At 35.0% G+C, this 24385-nt stretch overlaps 1 protein-coding gene across 2 annotated transcripts in view; it reads right to left on the bottom strand.

Annotated features, from left to right (window-relative positions):
• Window positions 1-24385, bottom strand: part of SCFD1 (sec1 family domain containing 1) — a 51928-nt gene that overhangs the window by 10995 nt on the left and 16548 nt on the right. Inside the window, exons 10-20 of one of the 2 annotated variants that reach the window (XM_054827052.1) lie at window positions 23944-24043; window positions 20631-20770; window positions 20116-20206; window positions 19690-19763; window positions 18340-18421; window positions 11051-11147; window positions 7147-7217; window positions 6449-6528; window positions 5823-5885; window positions 4724-4799; window positions 2717-2770 (exon numbers count right to left, since the gene is read on the bottom strand). In XM_054827052.1, coding sequence (XP_054683027.1) covers window positions 2717-2770; window positions 4724-4799; window positions 5823-5885; window positions 6449-6528; window positions 7147-7217; window positions 11051-11147; window positions 18340-18421; window positions 19690-19763; window positions 20116-20206; window positions 20631-20770; window positions 23944-24043 — 928 coding nt within the window. Of the gene's footprint in view, window positions 1-2716; window positions 2771-4723; window positions 4800-4996; window positions 5234-5822; window positions 5886-6448; window positions 6529-7146; window positions 7218-11050; window positions 11148-18339; window positions 18422-19689; window positions 19764-20115; window positions 20207-20630; window positions 20771-23943; window positions 24044-24385 lie in introns of those variants that run through there. The other variant, XM_054827053.1, reaches the window with a different exon arrangement.

The following is a 24385-nucleotide window of genomic DNA, read 5'->3' as shown; positions in this document are numbered from 1 at the left end:
AACTGTACATACTGTATTGATAGAGACTAAACCCCTTTGGGACTTCGTCATAAAAATATCAAAGGCTTATTTATCAAAGATTGTCCTTACTCAAGAATTAAACCATTTTGTGGAAGATACTTAAAAGAACCTCCATACTTCTATAGTAAGTGGTGGTCAATTTCTTATGTATCGCTTAAAATTTGTGTATACTTGACAGTATAATATTTTGTGTGTTAGGGAGATTTAAGGTTTTAATCAGTCTCTATTTAGCAATATCAAAACAAAGCAACTATGTTATTAGGTTTATGAACAGAACATTCATTTATGAAAACACAATCTCAAAAGCAATCACTTAAAAACCTGCTTCCACAAATAAATGTTACTATTCAAAAACTCCCCAAGTAACAGATTACTTTAAGGTTATCAATGAATGTTTCTGAATTATCTATTTCAAGAAGAAGTGTAACTATAGTTAAACAATCTAGGCAAATTTAAAAAATTACAGGACGGTATTACTGCCCATAAGAACTGTTGTATCTGTTCCTGCTTCTGACAAACTTGGAAAGCACAGGCGTAGACTCGTTTGTCCTTCCTGGTAGCTCTCCTTACGAGACAAAAGCAGCAGCAGGGACAAGTAACACGCACAGTGATGTACAGACAACCCTACAGAGTTTTGCACAGCATATCATTCTGAATAGGTTTAACGCATTAACTGACAATAATATTTGCGAATGTTGGTGGTACAAGTCCTACATTTCATGTATTTACTTTATTGTTGCATTTTATATTTAGAAAATAAATTATTTGCATTCATTGTAATAACTGTTTAACTTCTCAATAATCTGTTCTCATTTTGTATTACAACTTTCATCTGTATGTATGTTTCATACACTGATCATTGTGGTTGGTAAGATTCAATGAACTATAAAGGAGATTTTTTTTGTGTTGTAAAAAAAATAATATCTTAAGGTTTTTTTCCCTTCTTTTGTATTTTTCCTGCAGTGCAGGTTTTCTATCCTGGGGACAGAACAGGACCTCAAACATCAGAAGATCAACAGAGGCCGCAGTGGTGTATTTCTACACATCACTGTCTTCCAGATACAATTTCACTTCTGCTGATGGTACAGCAAGTCTAAACACACTCCACAATGACTCTCTGGCTTGCTTCTGTCAGCTGAAAATTACTCAAAAAGTTGCTGTCAATTTTCCTACAGGTTAGGAGAATCATTCTTTAGAGCTTGCCCAGTCTCCCTATGACTTGAAAAGTAGGACTCCCTGGTTTGGGCCATGAATTCCAGTCTCTGACATGGCAGTGACACGTGAAGCTGCTGTCTGACAGATGGCTCAATCTCTGCTTTTGCAAGAGAGAAGATCAATGTTTTCTCCAAATTACCAAAGTGATCGTGGCTGTTTTCTGTTAAGTGAAATGTGACAATATCAAGTCAGCAGGAAACCCCCATATGACTTTTAAACTTTTCCAAATCAATTCCTAAACTTCTAGCCTGAGGAAGCTAGTGTTTATTTAAAAAAAAAAAAAAAGGTTTCATTTTTCACCTACTTGTAAGTTAGATGAAGTTTTTAATTTCAGCTGTCTGAATTGAGTGTTCTGAGTGACCTCTACTGGTTGACTAGATAAAATTAGCCCTGTACATCTTTGCCAAGTCTTGCAAGTAAGGACAGCAATCCACTGCCATTGAAAATAGTGTCAATGTCTTTGTTTGTTAAGAAAGAGCAAATTTTCTGCTAGCAATCATGACATATATTATCTATGAAGTACAGTTTAAGAAAAGGATTACTTGTATGTTGATAATTTTCATATTTTACCATTATTTATCTCCCCTCACCTATAGTTAATGCCTGAAGGTGAAAGTGGACTAAGAATGTTTTAAATCTAACCAGAGTGAGTTATTACAATTGTATATCTCTGTCTGATGCTGATGTCATTAAAACAGGAAGACTGATACGATGTGGCAAACATATTAAAGCTTTCTAAATGACTTTTAACAGGTGATTTTTTTTCAGAACAGGTTTGTGCACAGGATGGTTCTGAAGGTATGAAATATATAGCAGGAAAAAAAACCTGCTTTGACTATACATTACATACAAAAAGACTTAGGGTTATATTTTTAACTGTGAATTCTAGCAGATGTCTTGACTACCTCGCTAACATTTAAGCGTTTCAAAAGTTTGTAACTTACGTAAGTTTGAGTAAATTTTCACAGAAACAAGGGGAAAAGAGGACTTTTCTGACACAAACCCAACACTGCTTGCAAACTGAAAGACTGCATGAGTACTAAAATATTTTCCTCTAAATAGCAAAGCTTTAAAGGTGTTGGAAACAAGATTTTCTCTAACATATCTCTCTGTAACTACCTTACTTCTGAAATTGTGCTCTTAAAAAAACCCAAAACACCTTGATACAAAGAAAATTTAAGCCCACAGTTTAACTTTCAGAAATTTAGGAGCAACAGAAACTCAGTATATTGCACAAGAGTAATAGAAGCTCAGGAAAAAAATTGGAAAAAAACCTCAAAAACACTAGTTCCAATGAGACACAATAAATTGTCATTGTTTAGAAACTATTTTTACACAATAAAATTGTACGAAATAGTTATGAAAATGGTTCTATTCTTGAGATACAGCATGATTACATTTAACTGCATTATCATGACAAAAATCAGCCTCAAGATTTCCTTTGTTCCACCTCTTTCCATGTGAAGGCAGTTATACTCACGGGGTTTGACTTCATCTCCATAAGGTTGTCCAATATACGCGTGACTGGTAGATTCTGTAAAACGTGAAATTAATGGAATGCTGAAATGCTTACTAAGAATTATTCACAGGCACACTGTTATTTATGGAATCGTTTACAGAGCATTTGAAATACTACTTTAAACAGTTTTCTTCTTATATTTTGTAAAGGTTGAGTGTTTTTATCATCACCTAAATTACTCTTCTGTATGGAAAATGCAAACATCTGAGAAGCATCTAGCTAGGGGATGAACAGAAAGTGCAAAAAAAGTGTAAAGATAGGATAGAGTTCTACGTAGGTATTACCAATATATGCAGACATGTGATGATGTATGAATTCTTATTAAAAAACCCCAAACTGCAGTTTAAGAAAAGAATTTTAAAGCTGAAGATGAGAATTAAGGGTGTGATTCTAAAAAAGAACTAACGTTGTCAAAGAAATGGGTAAAAAAAGCAATCCTGGCAACGAATGTTTGGATGAACTGGAAAGGAATAAACTGAGGTGAGATCAGTATGACTTTTCCTTATTTAAGATGGGAAATGTTAGCTCGGACAAAAGATCTGAAGTATTAAATAGTCAAACCACTTTTAGTTATAATAAACTGAGGGAGAGTTTACATAGCAACAGAATTGGAAATGTGTCTTGTTGACAGAACATATCAAAAAAGGTCATTCATCTACAAATAACACTGAAAAACACTTTGTAAAAAAACAATGTAAATCCCTGAATGACTGAATGAGAAATAAAAAATTAACTTCAATAGAAATACCGCAGACCTACATCAAGCTTAAAAACGAGGAAGAAGAGCATTTTATTTGGCTTCCCCAAAACACCTGGAGAAGGAATTAAAAGCCAGAAAAAGAATAGCCTGAAAACATCAGCATTGTGGCTTCTTACTCAGAACCCAAAGCAAAGCAGGCCATTTTGTCAAGAATAATACTAACTTTTTAAAGCCACAGATGTTAAAAGAAATGACAAAATGTTTAATACAAGAACTGGAAATGTAATTTAGAATATAATTATTATCCATTGTTACAAGTAACAGTTTATCTGAGGATCTCTCTATAAAATATAACATACAGGCAAGCTCCATATTTAAAACAGTTTCCTCAATTATATTTCATGAGATACCACTGATATGTAACTCTGCAATGCCACTTATCATATCTAGTCACAGGGAAATTCCCACAGGATTAAATTTGGGTTCTTCCACTAAGAATTATAATATGATGATCTTTTTCTTAGAAATTCTGATGTCAAAATATTACATAATTAAGATTTTTAACTGTAAATATTTATTGCCATCTGAAGAATATTGAAGAAAATAATGTATCCTCTACAGGGTTTCTGGGATCCGCAGTTGAAAATTTCAGCTACAACAAATTATACCACCAGTGTCTTTTTTTTGTTGTTTGTTTTCTTTTGGGGGGTGTACGTTGAAATTTGCATGTAAGTTATGCCCAGAAATATTTTCTAAAGTTAAGTGAATATTTGAAGGTGGCCATGTCATTATAAACACCCTTTGATTTTCAAGCACATTTCAAGATTATGGTTGCTATACATAACTTATGTGGGAAAGCTAGAAATGCTTGAACTGAGCAGAGAATAAACACTTTCAGCCTTTCAATCACTCTGGAATAGATGCATTTAATACATGCTGTTCTAAGTAAAGACATGGAGACAGGGGTTTTTTTGTTCATGAATGTCTAGTCTATTTTGAGTATTCTGCAGCTGCTCTTTTTATAATGCTGAAACCAGTCTTACACACGCTGGAATCGAATGCCTTACAAATGGAGGTATTCAAAGAAAATGTGAATATTATTCATTACTTGTCTAAAATCTGGAAGCTACTAAGTGATAGATCTATCCACCAGCAGATGTCAACACTTGGTTTTTTTACTGTACAGCTAATTTTATTAATATGACAGAGGTACTGAAAGTTTTTTTAAATGTCCACAATGATCACGTGATACTGGTTTTTAAACTTACTTGTTGCTTCAGCACTAAGTTCTTCACTCCTTCCATTACAAACTGTGATCCTGTATTCATAACACGTGAAAAAAGACTGAAAAAAACAAAATAAAGATGATGATTAAGACCTCTTTTTAACTTGCATTACTAAGCTTTACACTGGCACCCAATTCCCATTAAAGTTGATGGGACTTAAGTACCAAGTCATTCAATTTGTCATGAAATACATTCTTCAAACCCCGTGGTAACCAAGTGTATGGGAACACACCTATAATCTGGCAGTTATATCCTCACCTATCAATAGGAGTCTTGAGTTCTAGTCTTTAATCCATTGAACAGTTTATTTTACAGCTTCAGTAGTGCAAGGATTGCAGTGCTCCTTTCAAGTGGGTGTCCTAATCACCAGAGTTAACAGAGATGCTCAGTGCCTCCAACCAACCAACCAGTTATTTTTCCAAGTGAGACAGCACCGGAATTCTCTCTAACCGTACTGCACCACAGTTTCCTTATGACAGTGACAGTGCATTCCTGAAAGTAAAGTTGGTAATGAGGACTCAAATCCTCTCAAGCATGGAAAGACCCAAGTCCCATATCCTGTATGGGATATATGCAGCCATAGCAGAGTCATTATCTTTTCTTTTCATGTCTTGAAATAAATAACTACACCTTCCAACAAGCAGCCAGCCAGCCAGCCCAGGACATCCTAATGAAAAAGCAGCGTGTTCTTGCATCCCTGACAGTCTCCAAGCCCTGGAGAGAACCAGTTTTGAATACATACGGCTGTTCTTATCTTCTGCCATTGACTAAACAGGGCTCAAAATGATGGCTGTCATAGATCCATTTCCTGGTGCCGAATGCTTCTCCTATGAGAGCCTGTACATTTAATGTGCAGGTGCAGATATCACTATACTAAGTTACTTTGTGGATTTAGTCACAGATCCTTTCATTTTCCTGTCTCTAAGTCCTATGCACTGTTAAGGGGAGATTGTCTGTAACTTCAAACTTTTTACAAATAGGGAAATGTTTTATTCTGGGCCTTGTACAGCACCAATCACACTTTCATTACTACTAGAATAAAAGAACCCAAAGGCTTACAGAAAATTAATCAAAAGCATACCCCAAAGGTTTAGGCGTAGTGTTCCCATAGCTGGTTGGAGCTGAAGCCATCTTAGTGAAAGCCCTGTGAAAGCAGGGATAGAAATCAAATGCTTATCTCATGGCACGCACTGCTGTAGAATGTTCCACTCTGGTCATCTGAAAGTGAAAAAGCTTCTCAAACTCTTTCAGGAAGTAGCTATTTATTACATGCATCCCTCCTGTCTAGAAATACAATGCTTCAGGAACGGAAAGGAATTAGATTTTATAGTTGAAAGACTTTATTTTGATACCGTGTAAAACTAGAATAACTGATAGGCAGCATGGCCCTTTGGTATGAACCAAAAAAACTTGGAGTCTGAACTAGCACAACTTTTCATTTAATTCAGTAAGTTGTTTCTGTCTTGGATCATTAAATACACTATTATGTGTCATGTTCAATAGTGTTCTGGCATTACTGGACTTTAATTTTAAAATCAGATTTGCATGTATTACCGTAACAATGACAACAAAAAATTATGCCAGAATGAATGTTTAAGGATAATTTATGATGTATGAGAAGTAACATGTAATTCTTTGATAACAATGCTGAGTTCTGTAACATTATGCAGTTATAGCCTCATGTAGGAGAAAAAAGAAATTACTTACTTCCATTGTTTTATGTAGCTCAAAGGAGCAAGATTACAACCTGCATCCATCAATGCTTTTTTATACTGCTCCAAATCAATCTGAAATTATGAAGTGGAGAATTGCAACAAGTTGAAACTACTCTTAACTCTCTTTATGTGGAAAGACAAGATACATTGCTCTAAATATTAAATAAGCAGTGTAAAGTTATAGCATTAACCAAAGTTAAAAAGCAATCATGGGTCTTAATCCCATCTCCTACTGAGTATAAAAATATAACTTAAAATGCAATTTGCTATGAGCAGCTCTCATTGAACTTAAAAGTATCCGTGGAATTAAATCCTGTGTACTTTCAGATACAGGAACAGTATTTTATATATATTAGCATCTTTAAAAAACCTGACAGAATACTGGTTTCTGTAAAATGACACAACAGCAAGTAATAAAAATGAAGAGGAGTATTTACAAGAATACCACCACATAATATTTCTACAGTGTAATAAAGATCTTCCTTGAAATTAAGCATCATAAATTCAAAAGAATTATTAAGAAATTGTTTCCTGAATTATTCAGATATTGGCACAAGAAACATTTCTCCTTTATCCATCTGCTAATCAACTGACCCAATTTTTCTTGAATATACAAGGATAGAGTGAAAAGAGTCATATTAACATTTTATTTTATGTACTTCTGTTGGAAGCTGTAAAGAACATACGCACCTCTGAAGGTGCCTGAGCTGAACTTATGTAATAGATAAGAAATAACCGCATTTTGTCTTCTGGAGTTCCCGCTGCAATGGAAAAAAAATAAAAAATTAGAAAACTACAATTGTAACTATGCTGCTATGTTAACTGCTCTTCAGTAATAATATATACACCTACATTCACACTCTAGTTATGACAATAATTGTTACCTATAACCATGGCCTCGTTCAGTGTATAAAATGGTAGAAAGACATTTGGCAATTTTATTAAAAGTTGGGTTAGACTGGCTCACTGTTTCTGAATGTTTACTTACACTTCCCCCTTTTGCTTGTAGCAAGTATTATTCTTCAAATAACATACTGAGTAAGTTACGTAGTGCTATTATGTCTTATTTTATGCGGGGATCACAAGCATTAGCAGGGAGTAGATCCATGAAAGAGGAGACTAAAGAAAAATCATAGAAGTAAAAGCCACAGCACGTTATTTTTTAACTCTATGGTTTGTATATGCAGCTCTGTGGTTGACTGTACTGAAACACTTGAGGGCTGCAAAAGCACTTATGTGAACTTTTGGTCAGGAAAAAAATCCTGAACTTCCAACTTGCCTTCAGGAGGGATTTCACCTCCTGAATCATTTTTTGTCACACCACTCGTTGGAGAAAAACTCTGCTACAAATTCTTGGGAAGCATTATCAATGGCAATCAAAATTCATCTCTGCCAGATCAAAACGATGGTGTGGCGATCCCTCTGTTACCTAGACTATAACCTACTACAGCAGATTTTGAACACCATTGACTTTTTTCTAGAAAAGAATCACTATTAGTAAAAATTGTAGTTTCAAATTAAGATTTTAGAAGTACAACTTCTCAAAACAAATATTTCAAATTTGTAATCCAATACTTACTTTAAAAAGCTTGATACCTTTAAATATAGTATAATATTTTATTAAAATGCACTTTCTTGTATTTGCGGGTAAGAAAAAAAAAATTCTGGGTTTTTGTTTTGGGGTTTCTTCCCCCACTATGGAATGTGGATCATGTCAGCAGGGGATCATCTAATCTAATCTGCAGCCTTAGTTTATATGTGAGCATATATTTAGTTTGGCAGAAGTTAAGAGTAGGCGCTCTTATAATGAACATTTATGACTTGCTACAATTTTTTCTGGGAAATAAGTTTTATTAACCTTTACAAAACACCAGAGAGCAAGAAGATCACGAACCGAAGAAACTTTGCATTACCTAAACCAAAAGCCAGCTTTCAAGCTAGCCATCCACTTGGAGTTCACTTGGTAAATAAAGCACTTAAACATTCTAAATATACAGCGTAACTAACTTTGGTTTCTGTAACTGACTTGGAAACTTGGTTTCCAACTTGCCACTTTATAGCTTGTTTCAGTACTTTGCTGATCACTAAGTTTCAGTTTCAACTGGAATCCACTGGCACTTGACAGCATTTCCCCTGGTGCGCCAATTTACCATGCCCACAAAACTCCTGGAAGGTTTGTGCTCACAGGGGTGTAGGTGGTCTCACTCACATGAGTGTAAGTGATATTTTGTCTTAGTAAAAGATAATAGATTTAAAAAAAAACCAAACACCAAAACTGTGATTGTATTGTGTACACTTTACTAAATGTTAGGAAACTCTTTGTTTGTCAAAAGTACTTTACTCTTGACATATTACTGATGTAAATCACAGCTGTGGTAAACAGGTATAAGACTCAGGTCAGTTGCTGGTAAAATGTTCACTATTTTGTTCTGGGCTATGATCTGTAACAACATAGAGAGGGGTAGGGCTAAATATCCTGAAGAAAACTTTAACTTGGTAAACCAAGAACAGAACAATTTTATTTTCCACTCAAAAACGAGCAGGCAGCCTTTAGGGCTACTGATTAGCTACTAGAGCAAAGCAAACCCAGTAACTCCCATTTTATCACTACTCCAGGATACAACAATATCCACTGAACTGGGAGGCAGCTAATAGCCCTGAGCGGTACATTAGTACAGCACAGTAAGAAATGGGAGGCTGAAGCTGTTAAGTGGTCATGTCTAAGTGCTTCTGTGAGGAACTCTGCAGATATCACTGCCCACAAGACAAGTATCCCCACAGATAATGCAAACAAGTACTTCACCATTGAAAGCAGTGGAAGACTTGACGCATTATTCCTTCAAAATGTTTTCTGCCGGTATTTCTCAGTGAATCACAGAATAGGAAGCTGGCCAGTTTTACAAGACAGTATGCCCGGAAATAATCGCCATGATTTAACTTAAATCCTTTTTTCTTATATAAACTTATCTTAAACCTAGGCAATGCATATGAAATGCTAATGTGCTACTGCAAACACCTGAATACTTAGCTTACACAGGAAAACTCTAGCTTGGAAATCTAATCTTTCTCTTGCATAAAACCCAGGAACTTTGCTAATAGGAGTGCTGATATACATCAGGCTTGGAAAACTATTTGCTTTATACTGCAATCTAAAAATGTGGATTCAGGGAAAAAGTAATTGATCCAGTAGGAAATACTAGGAAGCATAATAATTTCTGTTTTCATATCTAAGTTCATGCAACATAAAAGCTGAAATGAACACGAACAGTTAGTTCTGAACATGGAAAAGGACTAGTTTGCATTGATGCCTAATAAAAATACAGAGTATATATATTTTCTTCTTAGCTTTGTATTAACAATGAATGTCTGTACTGAATTACAGATTGATGCCTGACATTAGATTTTCTGAAAGTCTGTTAGTTTCTAGACTTGATCCAATATGAGATCTGTAAAATTTTAGCTCAGACTCCTACCAACTGTGTACTATTTCTTCTACTGCCTTTTGATTCTATAGTACAGACACTAATAAAAGACTATTTCAAAAAGTCAGCAAGATTTGTATATACTTTTTCTATAAATATGAATCGATATACAAACTCCAAGCAGATATTATGTGCAGTATGTAGCTACATGACTACACACACAAGCATGCAGTAACAAAACATTTTCTTAAAGAGCATTCTGGGAAAAGAGCAGGAACCCTGGGTCTCTAAATGCTTGAGGTTTGCCAACGTACTTGCCAATATGCAGACAGGCCAGTGGTCATAACCTAAGTTTTACAATCTTGCTCTGCAGGTTATTTTGTTCCAGCCAACTGGTATCAGATCATATTGAAATTTGTCAGAGGGTTGTGACATACTCCAGGTTGAAACGAGAGTTGATGCTATGATACTATGAAAAGCTGAGAACCCATTCCGGTCTCAGCCTTTTACAGAAAGACCCCTAGTGACTCCTGCTCACAGAGAATCGGAGTATCACCCAGTATGTAAAGCTTCGTTATGTATGAACCATTTATGAAACAGAAGCCGGGATGCATTGCTCTCAGATGATGAAAAGAGATATGCCACTGCTGGGTCGACGCATGCAAAACTTCAGGTGATTCTCTCAGTGAACTGGCCAATTTATGTCTTGCTTCCTTCTCCCATCCATCTTTTTCCTCACACAAGTAAGAGCTACCTACATTACAACGCCTGACCTCACCAAATTCTATGAAATGCCCTTTTTTGTTCTGTTTGTGAGGTATGTATGTGTTATAAAACATGCAGTAGAATTTTAAAGCATCAGTACTGTTGAGACCACACTATTCCATCCTATACTAATAAATACTGAAGAAGTTAAAATATTTTGACCTTCAGAAACAAGGACTGAGGAAAGGATTTTAGTGGAGCTGCCAAAGTTGCCAATATTTTGGATATTACTCAACTGAAATACTAAACTCTCTAGACTGCTACTAAAAATCAATAAAAAGCTGTTTTCTTTACAAGTCTTGCGCAGCTTGCACATAAGCTCTTTACCAACCCTGAAGTCCCAGCAGGTACAGATTTATTGTATATCTTAACAAATTTTATAACAAGTTCAGATTTAAAGTACTCACCATCCGGGTCAGAAATCATGTCCAGAAGAGATTTATCCAGAGTGGATTTGCTCATTATTTTTTCCTCATATTCAAAATACACATCCAGCTTTCGACTCTGTTTAAGAGTAAGTGTTAGGGTTAACATCTTAAGACCGTGAAAGAATATTTATTTTCTCTTTAAAAAGGTACATAGTTTTAGTTATCAAGATTGTTTTTAAAAATTGATTTTTAAGTAAATTATCAGTAAAAATAACTAATGCTTGCATTATAATATGTTTTTATTATTTTTTAAACTGACGCTTATGTAATTTTCATATTAAAAGTGAAAATGCAAGTTAAGCAAGGGATGTCTGACATGCAAATATTAAACTGGAAAAGGAGCTTTGTTTTCAACTATAGTTTTGCCATAGCTGAAAACTACATGCCATCGTACGTAGTGTTATGCTATAATAGGAAAAAATAATGTTCAAGTGAATATTATGTCAAAATTATGCTGAACCTCAAGTCTCTCAGTCAACAAGGCAACTACTCAAGGCAGATAAATGTGGGAAATTCCTAAATACACTAAGGCATCATCCCAGAGAAAAGCTGGCAACTGCCGACTTGGGCTGGTACTGAAATAACAACCTCAGATCAAAGGCTTGCAATAATTTATTCGCATCAAAGATGGAGGATTTCCTAATTAGACTATCTTGCTAACATTGGAAAAAAAATCTCTCACTGTACAATGACACATGCAGAACAAGTTGTGAAAATCCTTTTTTAGGGAGGATGGCACAAGGACTGCACAAAATTCATGAGGCAAAAGCTTTATGGGAGACATCACGTGGCCATGCAACTAACGACTGCATTGCAACACATCTGCACAAACAGCCAAGCTTTGCAATTTTCGACCATCGCATCATGAACTTACAATCTAAAGATAGAAAAATGCATTCCAAAACTTATTTATAAGCCTTCAGGTACATCACAGATCTTTACAAGCGTTTGAACATTAAAATGTAGCATCACAACAAATGTTACAACAACTCAGCTGACAAAACCTTAACTAACTAAATCCTGGTGTTTGGACACATTCAGCTATGTGCTGGCTGGAAGAGGAGACCGGCAGAGTGGATCTCCATCTCGTTGCCTTGGAAGTGTTTCAGCCTCACATCATACCCATAGGGAGACTGAAATGATATTGCCAGAGTGAGGCAAGAGTCACCGGGGATTCTCTTGCATCAAGAGATTCAGGAAATTTTGCCTGACAGTGCTGAGGCGTGCAAAACTGCTATGGCACCTTCTAAGCCAGTGCAGTGGTGGTTGTAATGACAGCAACATAAAAACTACAGAAGTCTAGTTTTCACATGGTTTTGAATACTACTAAATTATTCCTGAGATCACAAATAAGGAAATGAAATTTAAAAACCTAGTTATTTCACCACCCCACCCCCCCAAAAAAAAAGGAAAAAAAAAAAAGAAGAAAAAAAAAGGTACTTCTCTAGCCTAAGGATATTAGGATATTTCACCTTCTTAGTATAGCAAGGATATTTCACCTTCTGAGTATAGCAAGTTCATCAAAAAAGAGTTGGAGATGAGAATACAAAATAAAAGAAGAGGTAAGTTACAAGAATATTTTAATATTGAACACCTTCGGCAATCAGCCTATGATGCAGGTAGCTATCTAACACTATTTCTCATTCACCATCTACTGAACAAATCGAGATGAGCAGTTACTTGCGAAACAGCAAATTAATTTAAAGCCTTTGTGGAAGCTTGCAATTACAGCTTATAAAGTAAATTACCATGAAAAGTGCTCAAAAAATGACCACTTGCTACTTTTAGGGGCAGAAGGGTGTCTTCTGTTGTTTGTCATAGTGAGTACGACTACATATTAGGCATATGAAGTGACAAAAGACAAAAGAGCTAGAGCTTCTCTCAAGCTATTGAGCTTGAGCTCATGTTAGAAAAGTAGTCACAGCCAAATTTTGGTCACATGAGCTTGAGCTCATGTTAGAAAAGTAGTCACAGCCAAATTTTGGTAGTTATGCTACTGTAAAACCTTGGCTTAATCCTGTATTTAGCCAAAATTAAACTGATTATCAGTAGTTATGTTACACTAGTTTAAAGTCTAAATAGAACTGAACTATCAGCCTTTTTCTAAATCCTTACTTCAGATGCAATTTGGTATCCGGCTTGTCAGAGACATTCTGTGACTTCAATTGTACAGCATCTTGGAGAGCATCTGCATTAGAGTTTCCTGAACTCTCTCTAGAGAGATACAACAATTTCAAAGAAACTACTACAATTTTTCTAGTCTTTCTGTTACATTCACTTGCTTTTTGTGGTTTAACTACATTTCTATTTCCTTACACAGAGCTAAATTAAAATGTTTTAAAGTTTAAAATATTTTTCCCAGACAAAAGGCATCCAACAAACAAGGGATTGTCTTGAAATCTGGAAAATTCATCTTATTAAGATAAATATATTATTGTTGAATTTGGCAATGCCCATATTATCTTAGCTGGTGATCTATTGAAGATAAATTTATTCAGATGGCACGTAAAAATGTACAACATTAAAAAAAATATTCACTAATTCACGATATTTGTTTACAATCAACTTTTAAATAAAATTATGTAATTATGAGATACTTTGCATTGTAAGAACAGCTTCACAGTTGTTAACTTACTTGGAGTACAAACTAGGTAAAATTATTCTTAACCATGTGCAACTTCATGACTGTTTGACTAAGACTGCCGAACAAAAGACTAACCACAGCAAAGAAAACTCACTGGTTGCATATATCTGCTATTCTCTGAGCCTAAACTGAAACATTAATGGTACATCTACACTCACTCTCTTCAAAAATTTTGCACAATTACTTTTGAAGTGTGAACGTAACAGTCTTTGGGGTAAAAAACCCACCAACCTGAAAATCCTAAAACTTCAGGTCCTTTATTTCTATCCACAATAGGGACATCAGAGGTAAGCAGCAATATAAAATTTTGGAGACTTTCTTTTTGATGTGACAGAAGCACAAACTAAAGAGGTGGATCAATATGGTGAGTCTATTCAGCTGCTTCTTCACTAGATAACTAATGAAGGTTACTAGCAAAGATGCTAATTAGGGCAATATTTTTCTTATACTGGTTAGCTAGGAATTAGACGAACACCTAATCAAATTTCATACAGATTACTGAATAGCCTTAAACACTACTAGTTACCTTTTGACAGATTTCCCAGATATGCCACATCAATGAGACAGTTACTTCCCGAAGAGCCAACTTGTCTAAGAAGTGCTGATAAGAAGCAGATGTCCCATTTAATTTAAGTATGTGCAATTTTGCTCACTCAGTGGCAAACTCACAGACATGCCAAGAAGGAAAGCTGGGGAATAGGAGCTAAACAATCCTGTAGATTCAATAAAAAAGACAGCAAAAAAGAGGTTCTTATGGGTGCCAAATTGGCAAGCAAGACGAAGAAAGATAATAACAAAAAACAGTAATAAAATCAAGATGCATTTACATTTACAGTTATTCCCTTTCTGCCTCCTGCTCTTGATTTCCTACTACGACATCTTGTTCCACACCAACCTCATTCAGAAGACCTTTCTGGCTGCCAATTCAGGGACAGGATCTGTATTGCAGTTAAAGTGCAACACTTCAGCTTGCTTAGTCTTTTTTTTTTTTTTTTTTAAATATATCTGTGAAAGCTTTCAACTTAGCATCTTTACAAACAGGCTGTTCATAAGCCAAAATTCGTAAGCTAAATTTTAGGGAAAATTACTGAAGTGCATGGGAATCTCCATCTGAGCACTGTACTCCAAAAGGAACACAAAATTCCTTCTTTTTTAAGTGGAGAAGTGGAAGCAGGACTCACTGAAATCTCTCAGACGTCATTTTTGTAAAGACTTGTAGAAGACTCTCCTATCCTCTTTACAGTACAAAGGTTCTTCCTTTTAGAGGGAGAGAGAACATGTAGAAGAACAGAAAAAAAATTTTCTAAGAAATTACTGGGAGAATTTCCTAAAGATACTGACAGAAGACAACCAGAAATAACAGCCCCCAGAAGGAGTGAGGTTGGTCAGGCAATTATAGTGTGCTCCTATCAAGAGGAAGAGAAACTCTGGGAGAAGGCTGAAAGTGGCAGCTACAGCCAGTTCCCTTTGACTGAACTGCACAGAATGATGCTGGAAAGGTCACTGTAACTGAACTCAGAAAAAACTGTTTGTTTACTGGAAAGTTACTCAATTATCAGTTCTGAACTATAGAAAAATAGCCTGGACCACTGTGACATATATATTTCACAAACACATATTGTTTCTGTTTACATGGTAAGACAAAAATGTAGCCTCGTTTAAAACAGAGTAGTTAAAATAGTGGAATTCCTTTACAAAATATGAATTTGATAATTTGAAAGGCTATTGGCAATCCCAATAATGGAGTCATTGAAAGTATCACTTCTTGAGATCAAGCAAAATTGGAGATACATAAGAAAATTACGTAGGAGTTAAAGCCCCCCCCCCAAGTGTAACTCACAAGTGTAAGTTATCTAAGATAGATAATAATTCACATAAAAATCTGCCACTTAAATTGGTATGTATAGAATTCTAGCAAGATGTTACCTAATCTACCCTGTCACCAATTAATCATTTTAGAAAAGTGTATGTATACACCTTTTCATATGCTATGATTTAACATACTTCAGTAAACCTACTATTCACATTAAAATGACATGCAAAGATAAGCATTACTTGAAACTCTAAAGCAGCAAGAAAGATATCCACGATTCTAGTCCTAAATCTGTTATCTGTTGGGTACAGTCCTTCAGTCACCAGCTTCTTCAGAGGAAAAACAACCAATGCAAAACAAGGATGCATTTGTTCTAAACACTGACAATAAATACTTGATGGTTCACTTTGAAAAAAAAAAAAAAAAAAAAAAAAAAGATGCATTCTTTCCATTATTTCACTAAACACTTAGATATGCCAGAAAACTGCCAGGACCCCTAAGTATGTGATTAATTTCTGGTTTCCTCTTGCTGTGTCTTAGAAAATGATCCAAGAGAATGTGGAAAGCAGCTGTAAACTGAACACTAAAATATGACCACAAGAAAAACTAAATTCACTTAGTACATCTAAGGCAGGTCTTGGAGCATTCTTTGCACTGATTCTCATATATGTAGTGAAGAAAAATGCTCAAATACTTAATGTAGTAAAAAACCATAATGGACAATGCAAACAGTCTATCTTAAAAGTATGAATGTGCTTCCAGATTATTTAAAAAATGAAAATACAGTAACCTGAAGAAAAGCATGGTGCCTCACTAGCTCCTCATGACCTGGGCACTTGCCAAAAAAATTCTCAATCCTAATCTGGTTTAATTATTTAACTCTACATAAAACCTATTAACCACAGCCTCAAGGTGCCATCAGAATTTCTTTAAAAAGCACTGGCTGAAATATTGCCCTTTTTGAGAGTATTTTTGAGGAATCCATTAGGTAACATATCATCCTTCACATTACAATTCCACAGCTCAAGATAGAAAAATACTAGTTGTAACACTGGAGAGTGAAAAGAGGGGAGAAAATGGACAGGACAAAGCAGCTGAAAGAAACTTTACATTCATTCAGTGAAAAGGCTTTAGTGTAGGTAAATTCCAACAGAGAAAACATGTGCTTCTGCATGAGCTTAAATGGTTTCCTAAATATCTGGAGATGAAGGAAGCGATTCTTTCTAAATCAAAAGAAAAGATGATACAGATGGAGATATCATCAATATAGTGAAGAAACTGCCAGCCCATTTTTCTCACAATCTTCTTTGACAGCTATACAATGAGAAGGTGAGGAGCCTGAGCACTTTGCCATACCAGAATTAAGAATCATTTATTGAGAAATGGATCACCACCTCCTAGGAACTCTAACAGCAGGCTCCTTGTCAGAGGAGAGAGCCTAAGGGCTAGTAAAGCGCTACAGCAGAGGGACCTGAAGGTAACTCCTTCCACCTCCAGGTAACAGAAAAGCGTGTCACTAGCACCTAATGGAGAACAAGCACATCTGACTCCACTCCATTGGCAAGAGGACACCGGCGATCAAAACTGATGTTATTGCCATTCCTCATCCTGCTCTGAGACCTGGCTTCTGTCCAACAAATGCTATGTAAATAATACTAGTGTAGGCCTGCCATTACCACCTCAGTACCTTTCTTAGAAAAGTGAATTTACAGACAAGGCATCAAATAAAATATCGACACTGTCAACTTCTATTTGTTTTCAATGGTATTAAGTGTACCGCTTTTAAATTGCCAGATATGAAAACTGACATGTCCAATACTGAAAAAGCACAAAACCTAGCCCCTAAAGTAATGAGTCAAACACAGAGACACGCTTATATCTCTTCTCCAATTTTATAAATACGTAAAATTAATCTATTCATTAAAATTCAGAATGAATCCTTTGATCATTTATAGTACTCAGTTTAAAAAAAAAAAATCAGTACCAGTAATAACTGAGGACAGATCTTATGCACTTTACAGATGTTCAAGGTAGCTTCAAAACACATCGCCTTCCATGAGTTATAAATAGCATGGGGTAAAATTTTCTAACTATTGATTTTCAGTGAGACTTGGTGCTTGAATCACTTTCAAAAACAGAATTTCAGTATTTCTGAAAGGCTCAGCTATAATTTCTGCTCTCATACTGTGTAAACAGATCCATCTTCCAAGTTATCCTACTAGTAACCATTGATACTGAAACCATCTGCAAGTTCTCTGATACAAGAGTAGCAGAGTTAAACAGAAAAGAGGTCAAGCATCCTTCTGAAGTGCTTAAATTATGCACAAGACATCTAACCCAGACCCTGCTGGAAAGACCAGTTTAGTAACTTGCATCATTATTGCCACACCTCTAGGTATCATTTTTGTTGGTGAACAGTAAACAGTACCCTTCTGATAAACACAGAGCAGAAAATTGCTTAGACTGCAGCCAAAACTTGTCATGACACATCTCTAAAGTAAACAAAACACTTCCATCATAAACTTAATTTAGAAAGACTTCAACACACAATAAAGGTTGTGGCCATCATAAAAATGAGAGTGTACTGGTAAATTCTGATAAGAAAAAAACGGATATTTTTACTTGGCTTTCCATGTAAAGGCATTCAAAATTCGTTCCCTCTCACCCTTCAACACTAAGTAATGTTATACAGTGATTTCTGCAAAAGGTAGCACAATTGAGAAGACTTACTTGCTTATCTTACTTCACCTGCTGAAATATATTTCTCCAGGTAAGGAGCACTACTGATAGAAAGCTGGAGAGCAATCATACCTTTATATGCTCCAAAACGGCTGTTGCAACATTTGTATGAAGATCAATGAGCCTCTTCTTTTCCAGAAGTTCTGGAAGAGAGCTGAAGAGATTAAATACAAACTAACCTGCTGAGTTGCACAGTTAGTCGAATTGTGTATTGCACACAGTCAGTACAAAAAAATTTATAGACTCACAGAACAGTTTGGGTTGGAAGGTCCCTTCAAGATTATTAAAATCTAAAATTACAGAATACAGTAGGATTGGAACTAAAAAATTACAGAAGTATAGATGTAATGATTCTCATAACAGAAGGACGTTATCCACAAGTAATGTAATAAACCAGGTTTTTACCTTGACTAGCAAAAAATACACATAATGTAGGTAATTTAATATTCCTATTGAAAGCTTATGATCAGCAACAGATATATGTCCTGCTTACCTAAACAAATAATCTACTAGAATCACGGCTTACATAAACAACATTTAGTTCATGTCTGATAGATATGAAAGTGTCAATATCTGCCAAATAATAATATCTGTCAAATCATGTCAAATAATTATCAAATAATATTAAATAATAATAATAATAATATCTGTCAAATAAACATAGAATCTCTGGATGTCCTGGAATTTGTCACAGGTGCTTCTGCATAGAACACAATTCTCTCTGCAGGATTCATGACTGAAATCGTTTCTTTTGTGAAATGGGAAAATGAACAGTTAAGTCTACTTTGTAGAAAATTTGTTCGTTAAGGTGTTGTGATCTACATGATTTTCACTGCTGGCACTCGAGCATCACACGTATGAAAGAGTGCTCAAAGTCTATATACTTTCACATCGAAAACCACCCCGGACAGTCAGTGTCTTAGTTTAATAGTAAGTGGATGGGAAGGCACTTAATGACATTGACCACATGTCCTGAAGAACCACGAAGTTAAGTAACCATACTTCCTTTCCTCCTTCAAGCAATTTTAAAATCAATGTTACCTACAATAATTGGCCATTAATGACCTTATAGCTGGAAGGTGATTAGTACTGCCTTTGTAAAGAACTGCATTGAAAAAAAAAAAAAAAGACAGAAAATGAAAAAAAAAAAGACAGGAGATTATTCAGCTTTGCTGAGGAAACACTCCAAAGCCATGTGTAGAGAGGGCTCACACACACATGCTGTGGAAGTCACATGTGCAAATACTTGTCTAGGACATTGCATTAAACTTTACCAGAATTATAAAGCATTTAAACTCTATTACTTAGCTGAATAGCCAACTTTTAAAGCTATTTATTTCAAAGGACATTAAAAGTGAAATGAAAGAAAGAATTAGAAATGGCTCTCAAATAATTAAACAATAAGCATTATTGATTACTTACCTGACAGCTGAAGTTAGCTTAGCTGTATTATCAGAAAGCATACTTATTGCTCCTTCATCCTCCCCTTCTATACCCTGGGTTTTGGGGGCAGGTTTGGAAAGAGGAATAACAACAGTCATAATACATACGAAGATCACACGTGCAAATAAAGTCAGTACATTTAGAACCTATTTCCTCATAATGGTATTAATGTCTGGATTGTGTTTTACAGTTATTATGGAAGTTACATCAATGTAAGGCAAATAAATCCAAGACATTGAACATTCTCATGAAATACGGTACTTCTAGTCCTACTTTTAAGATTGTATTATGCCTAAAATTCAGCATGTGCTGATAATTTTTGTGTGGGGGGTGCCAGAGTGGACTAAGCATCTCTACAAGTCCTATTATGCTTTACATAAAGCACATATAGGTGATAAAACTTACCATGATACTTTTAAGTCTTTTGACTTCATCTTCTTGGGCTCTGTAGGATTCCAGTTCCTGCTGAACAGACTCGGCTACCTCTGGAAAAGGACTAATGCAATACTCTGCATTAGGCTCAGTTAAATCAACAAATTGAGACACTAGAACCAGACAGGCCGCATGATCAAGATGGTCATGAAAATGTTTTCATTGAAATATCAATACACAAATCATGCAGCAGTATAAAATCAGTGAAAATAATGACTTCTTACTGTAGGTTTACTTAAACTTTCTAAGATATATTCATGGCTTTCAATATTTTTATACCATTTTTGTAAGAACAATTTTGCGCTCTTCAGCAAAAAGCTAATATACAATTAATATGGACAATGAATACTAACAATGATCATTCCTTAAAAAAAAAAACCTTCAAAAATATTTTCACAGAAGCTTAAAAATAGAACTATCATAATATGAAGAATACTTAGAATTTATATGGACTGAATGAATATAAACTCTGTACCTATACAACTTACCTGCCCTTATGTTTTTGCCAGAATTTATCAGATGCAGTTAAATCATAGGACTTCTTATTTTTTTTCTTAGGTCTGGCACCTGCTGGAGAACTTTCCATTCCTGTTGATTCTTCCAAGTTAACTCTATTCAAATGGAAATCCTAAAAAAAGAGAAATCTTTTGTAAGTATTTGACAGTTTTTAATTATTAAATCAGTTTTTTATACTCAATGAATTATCTTCTAGAATATTTTCTAAAAAAATATTAACCCAGCTATTTATTAGAATTTCATAAGAGAGCAGGAAAGAGTTTACTAACTAACTAGATAATAACAACAGTAATATAAGAACTCCAAAATTAGTCACACTTATTGAAAAAACACCAAACAAAGCAATAAATGTTAAGCAAAGACATGTGATTGTCTCACATGCAAGCAATCTTCAGACACTGAACTCTAACACTGTTTTCTGTATGGAAAAATGAATTATTAGCAATAACAGAGCTCTAACAACTGACCAAAACTTCGAAGTAACAGAAGTTTCTGTGTTGCGGACGAAAAACGTTTCAAAGGCTGAATTTCACTTACACAACTACAGCAAATGTATCAAAGCTGCAAAGAAGCTCATGACACCAGCAATAGGAATATCCACTGTGAGGACTATTTAGCTACACCTTCACAACTCTTTCCCTATTGTTCTAAACACTAGTGAAATAGCGAGTGCATGATAAAGCAACAGTTTGCAACAAAGCTGTTATTTCTCCACGTAGCTTTTCTTCTTCCACAGATGCATGAACCTAGAAACTACATCTTTTTGCTAGATGACACCATTATGCTCACATAATATGTCAGCACACTGCTCCCTGTGTGTCTTCTGGTTCTTTCCCCCATTACTTTTGCCAAGTTCAGCTCTCTATTTTCCACAGCATACACATTCAACAAAGATTAACAAGTACTCCACTTACTAACTTTATTCTAATCTTTTTCAAGAATGTTTAAAATTTCAAAGGTGCTCTTTCCTTGGGAAATAATGAGAGAGTCAAATCTTCAACTATACAGAATCTGCCACAAATCTTTTAGAATAGATATTTTTTTCCAGAAATAAAACTCCACTTTATTATGTTCATTACAGTATACAGAACTAGATCACTGTAAGTTAAATTGTCAAATAAAATTTTGCAATGTTTCTAGTTAGCCCTTGGCGGAGTTCACACTTAAAATGAAACACTATAATGATTCATGCCAGAACAGAAACAAAACCAAGTAGCTACTCAAAGGAAGCACATGCAGTCAATGAGCACAAACCTCATCTTACAAGAAGTGTTTAATGTTTCAGCAAAAAAGAGTATTGTTCACGTACATACGTTCAATAAAAACTTAAAAGAAAAAAAAAATCATTTGATTGCAAATTCAGCTGTGATTTTTAATTGAGAACTATGTTTTGGCTCAATTTAACTCACCAGTGACCTGAGTTTCCAAGTTAGTTTTGGCATTTACAAGGAGTTTTACCAAAATGATTCTTATTGATCAGTGGTCCTCCTTTCACCTCCCCATTTTGTCTTTATAAGGCTTTCTATCCATGCCTCCCATTTTTCTGTATCCACTCCTGAAAGGTTTTTTATTCAGAAATGGGAATCTCTTCATACAAGCCTGTTCATGTGTAGAAACACCACCATTATAATCTCAACGGATGCAGCACACAACTTTGTGTGGCTGGGTTAGCATTCAGTTCAACATCCCACAGAATTCCTGGACTAGTGTAACTGAGAGCTTAAAGGAAAAAACAATTTATTTGAAAGTACAGTTTACATAATCATCACCTTGGTAACACTTTCACAGTCACAATTTATGGCCTTTTAAAAGGCTACTGCGGTTATTTCATGAAATATTATGCTCAGTGCATGAAGAACCTCGCATGCTTGCTTCTAAGGTGAATAACTTGACTGGTTTTGAAATAAAACTTTTGCCCTTGACATGGAGTCACAAGCCACTTGGTTACAATTTCACTAGACAAATTCATAATCCTATCAACTCAGTCAAACATTAGATGCAACACGCAACATTTATCAAGTTGTTCCAGAGAAACTACTGAAGCCTGACGTAGTACAGATAAATATCCAATGACCCTCAAATCATTGGTTGACAGGTAACAAATTGAAATAAATGTAGACCTTGTGCAATAGCATTTACACCTGTAAAAATTCTAATTTGGGTTTCCATCCCTCACTCTTTCACTAATTTTCAAAAGAAACTTGTAGAAATTCAGTACTTCTATTTGCAAGTCTCTAGCTAGTTCAATAGTTATTGGAGAAAACAGTGCAAACCATGTTTTTTTCATATATGCCCTTCCTAAAGAAACCAGGCCAAAACCTGTTTATTTGTAAAAAGCACCCTTAAGAGGAAGGGACTTTTCATAAAGAATGATTTACATAAAACAGAATTTAAAAGTGTCCTAAAACATCCCATTAGTGCTCAAATATTTTCATTGTAGCAATGCAAGTTTCTGGACAACACTGTATGTATGACTATATAGTTCACAACCAACTTTGCATACAAACACATACGTGCGTGTGCATATTTTACAGATTCCTCTAACACTCTCAATAATAAAACCAAAATATTTCTCAAAGCTAGATATTGAAATGATTTGCATGAATAACTCTACAGTATAAAAAAGCCTCCATGTAGTAATTATTCTTACTCATACCATCTTTTATTATTTACTCCGTAACCATCTACGAAATATATAAATCTTAGGTAAATAGTATTCGCTTTCATTCAAGTACATTTCTACTACTGGTTATATAAAATAAACTTGAGGAAATAAAAGTGGTTTAAGGCTATCTGAATTTCTAAAAAAATTATTAAAAAGATCTATTTCGGATTCCTCACAGTAGGGTCATACAGCACTTGGCATCTCTATATTGAACACCTACACCACCTTGTGGAGAAAAACAGAAATAGGAATTTTTGGAAATTCAAACTAATACTACAATGAGTTTAAAAACTCACTAAAGCATTTATTTTTCAAAACTGAATTGCACTTAATGGAGTTTGGAGTTTACATAACATAAAAGATCATGAACTACTGAAGAAAAAGCAAGGATTGCTGAACTACCTATCTTTTAATAATATCAAGATTCCAACTTTTTAACCATTTTAGAAGTTAGTACTAAATAAACCTTCTAGAGAAAATCTTCCAAGTTGTTTTTTGCTAAACAACTTCCAAATAAAACAGACAAAACAGATTTTCGATTGAGAGAGAATCTGATATTAAGTTTAATAACAAACTAAGTGAAAAAATAGTTTTGGTAACAAAATCAGATTTATTCTTACCAGAACATCATGCACTAAAGCTTGGTATGTCCAAGTATGATGTAGAGGAGTTGCTAAATCTATGTTTCTGTCAACAAGGACTAATAGAGGCCTTTGGAAGCTGAAAAGATGACATGGTATTAGTACTTCTGTAAACATGTTTAGAACACCCCAGTAACATCCTGAGTGGTATCAGCCACCTTCTACATCACATTTCAAGTTAAAAGCCAAACTGCCTACTGCAGAGTTCCTCCAGCATTCCCCAAAGCATCTGGGGCTGATCACTGCCAGAAATTGCATGAATCATTGTCTTTGTAGTGATAAAAAGGTATTTTTTTTGGTACTAAGTGAAATTACCAATGCATAAATATTGAGCAGAAGTCAAAACACTAAACAGAAACTAGCCTTTTAGGTATTCACTAATAGGTCTTTGTGCGGATACACATTTGAGTTCCAAACAATT

The sequence above is a fragment of the Grus americana genome, chromosome 5 (assembly GCF_028858705.1).
Source record: "Grus americana isolate bGruAme1 chromosome 5, bGruAme1.mat, whole genome shotgun sequence".
In the NCBI taxonomy this organism is placed as follows: domain Eukaryota; kingdom Metazoa; phylum Chordata; class Aves; order Gruiformes; family Gruidae; genus Grus; species Grus americana.
Note: the sequence above shows the minus strand (reverse complement) of the source record. Positions and strands in the feature narration are given on the sequence as shown.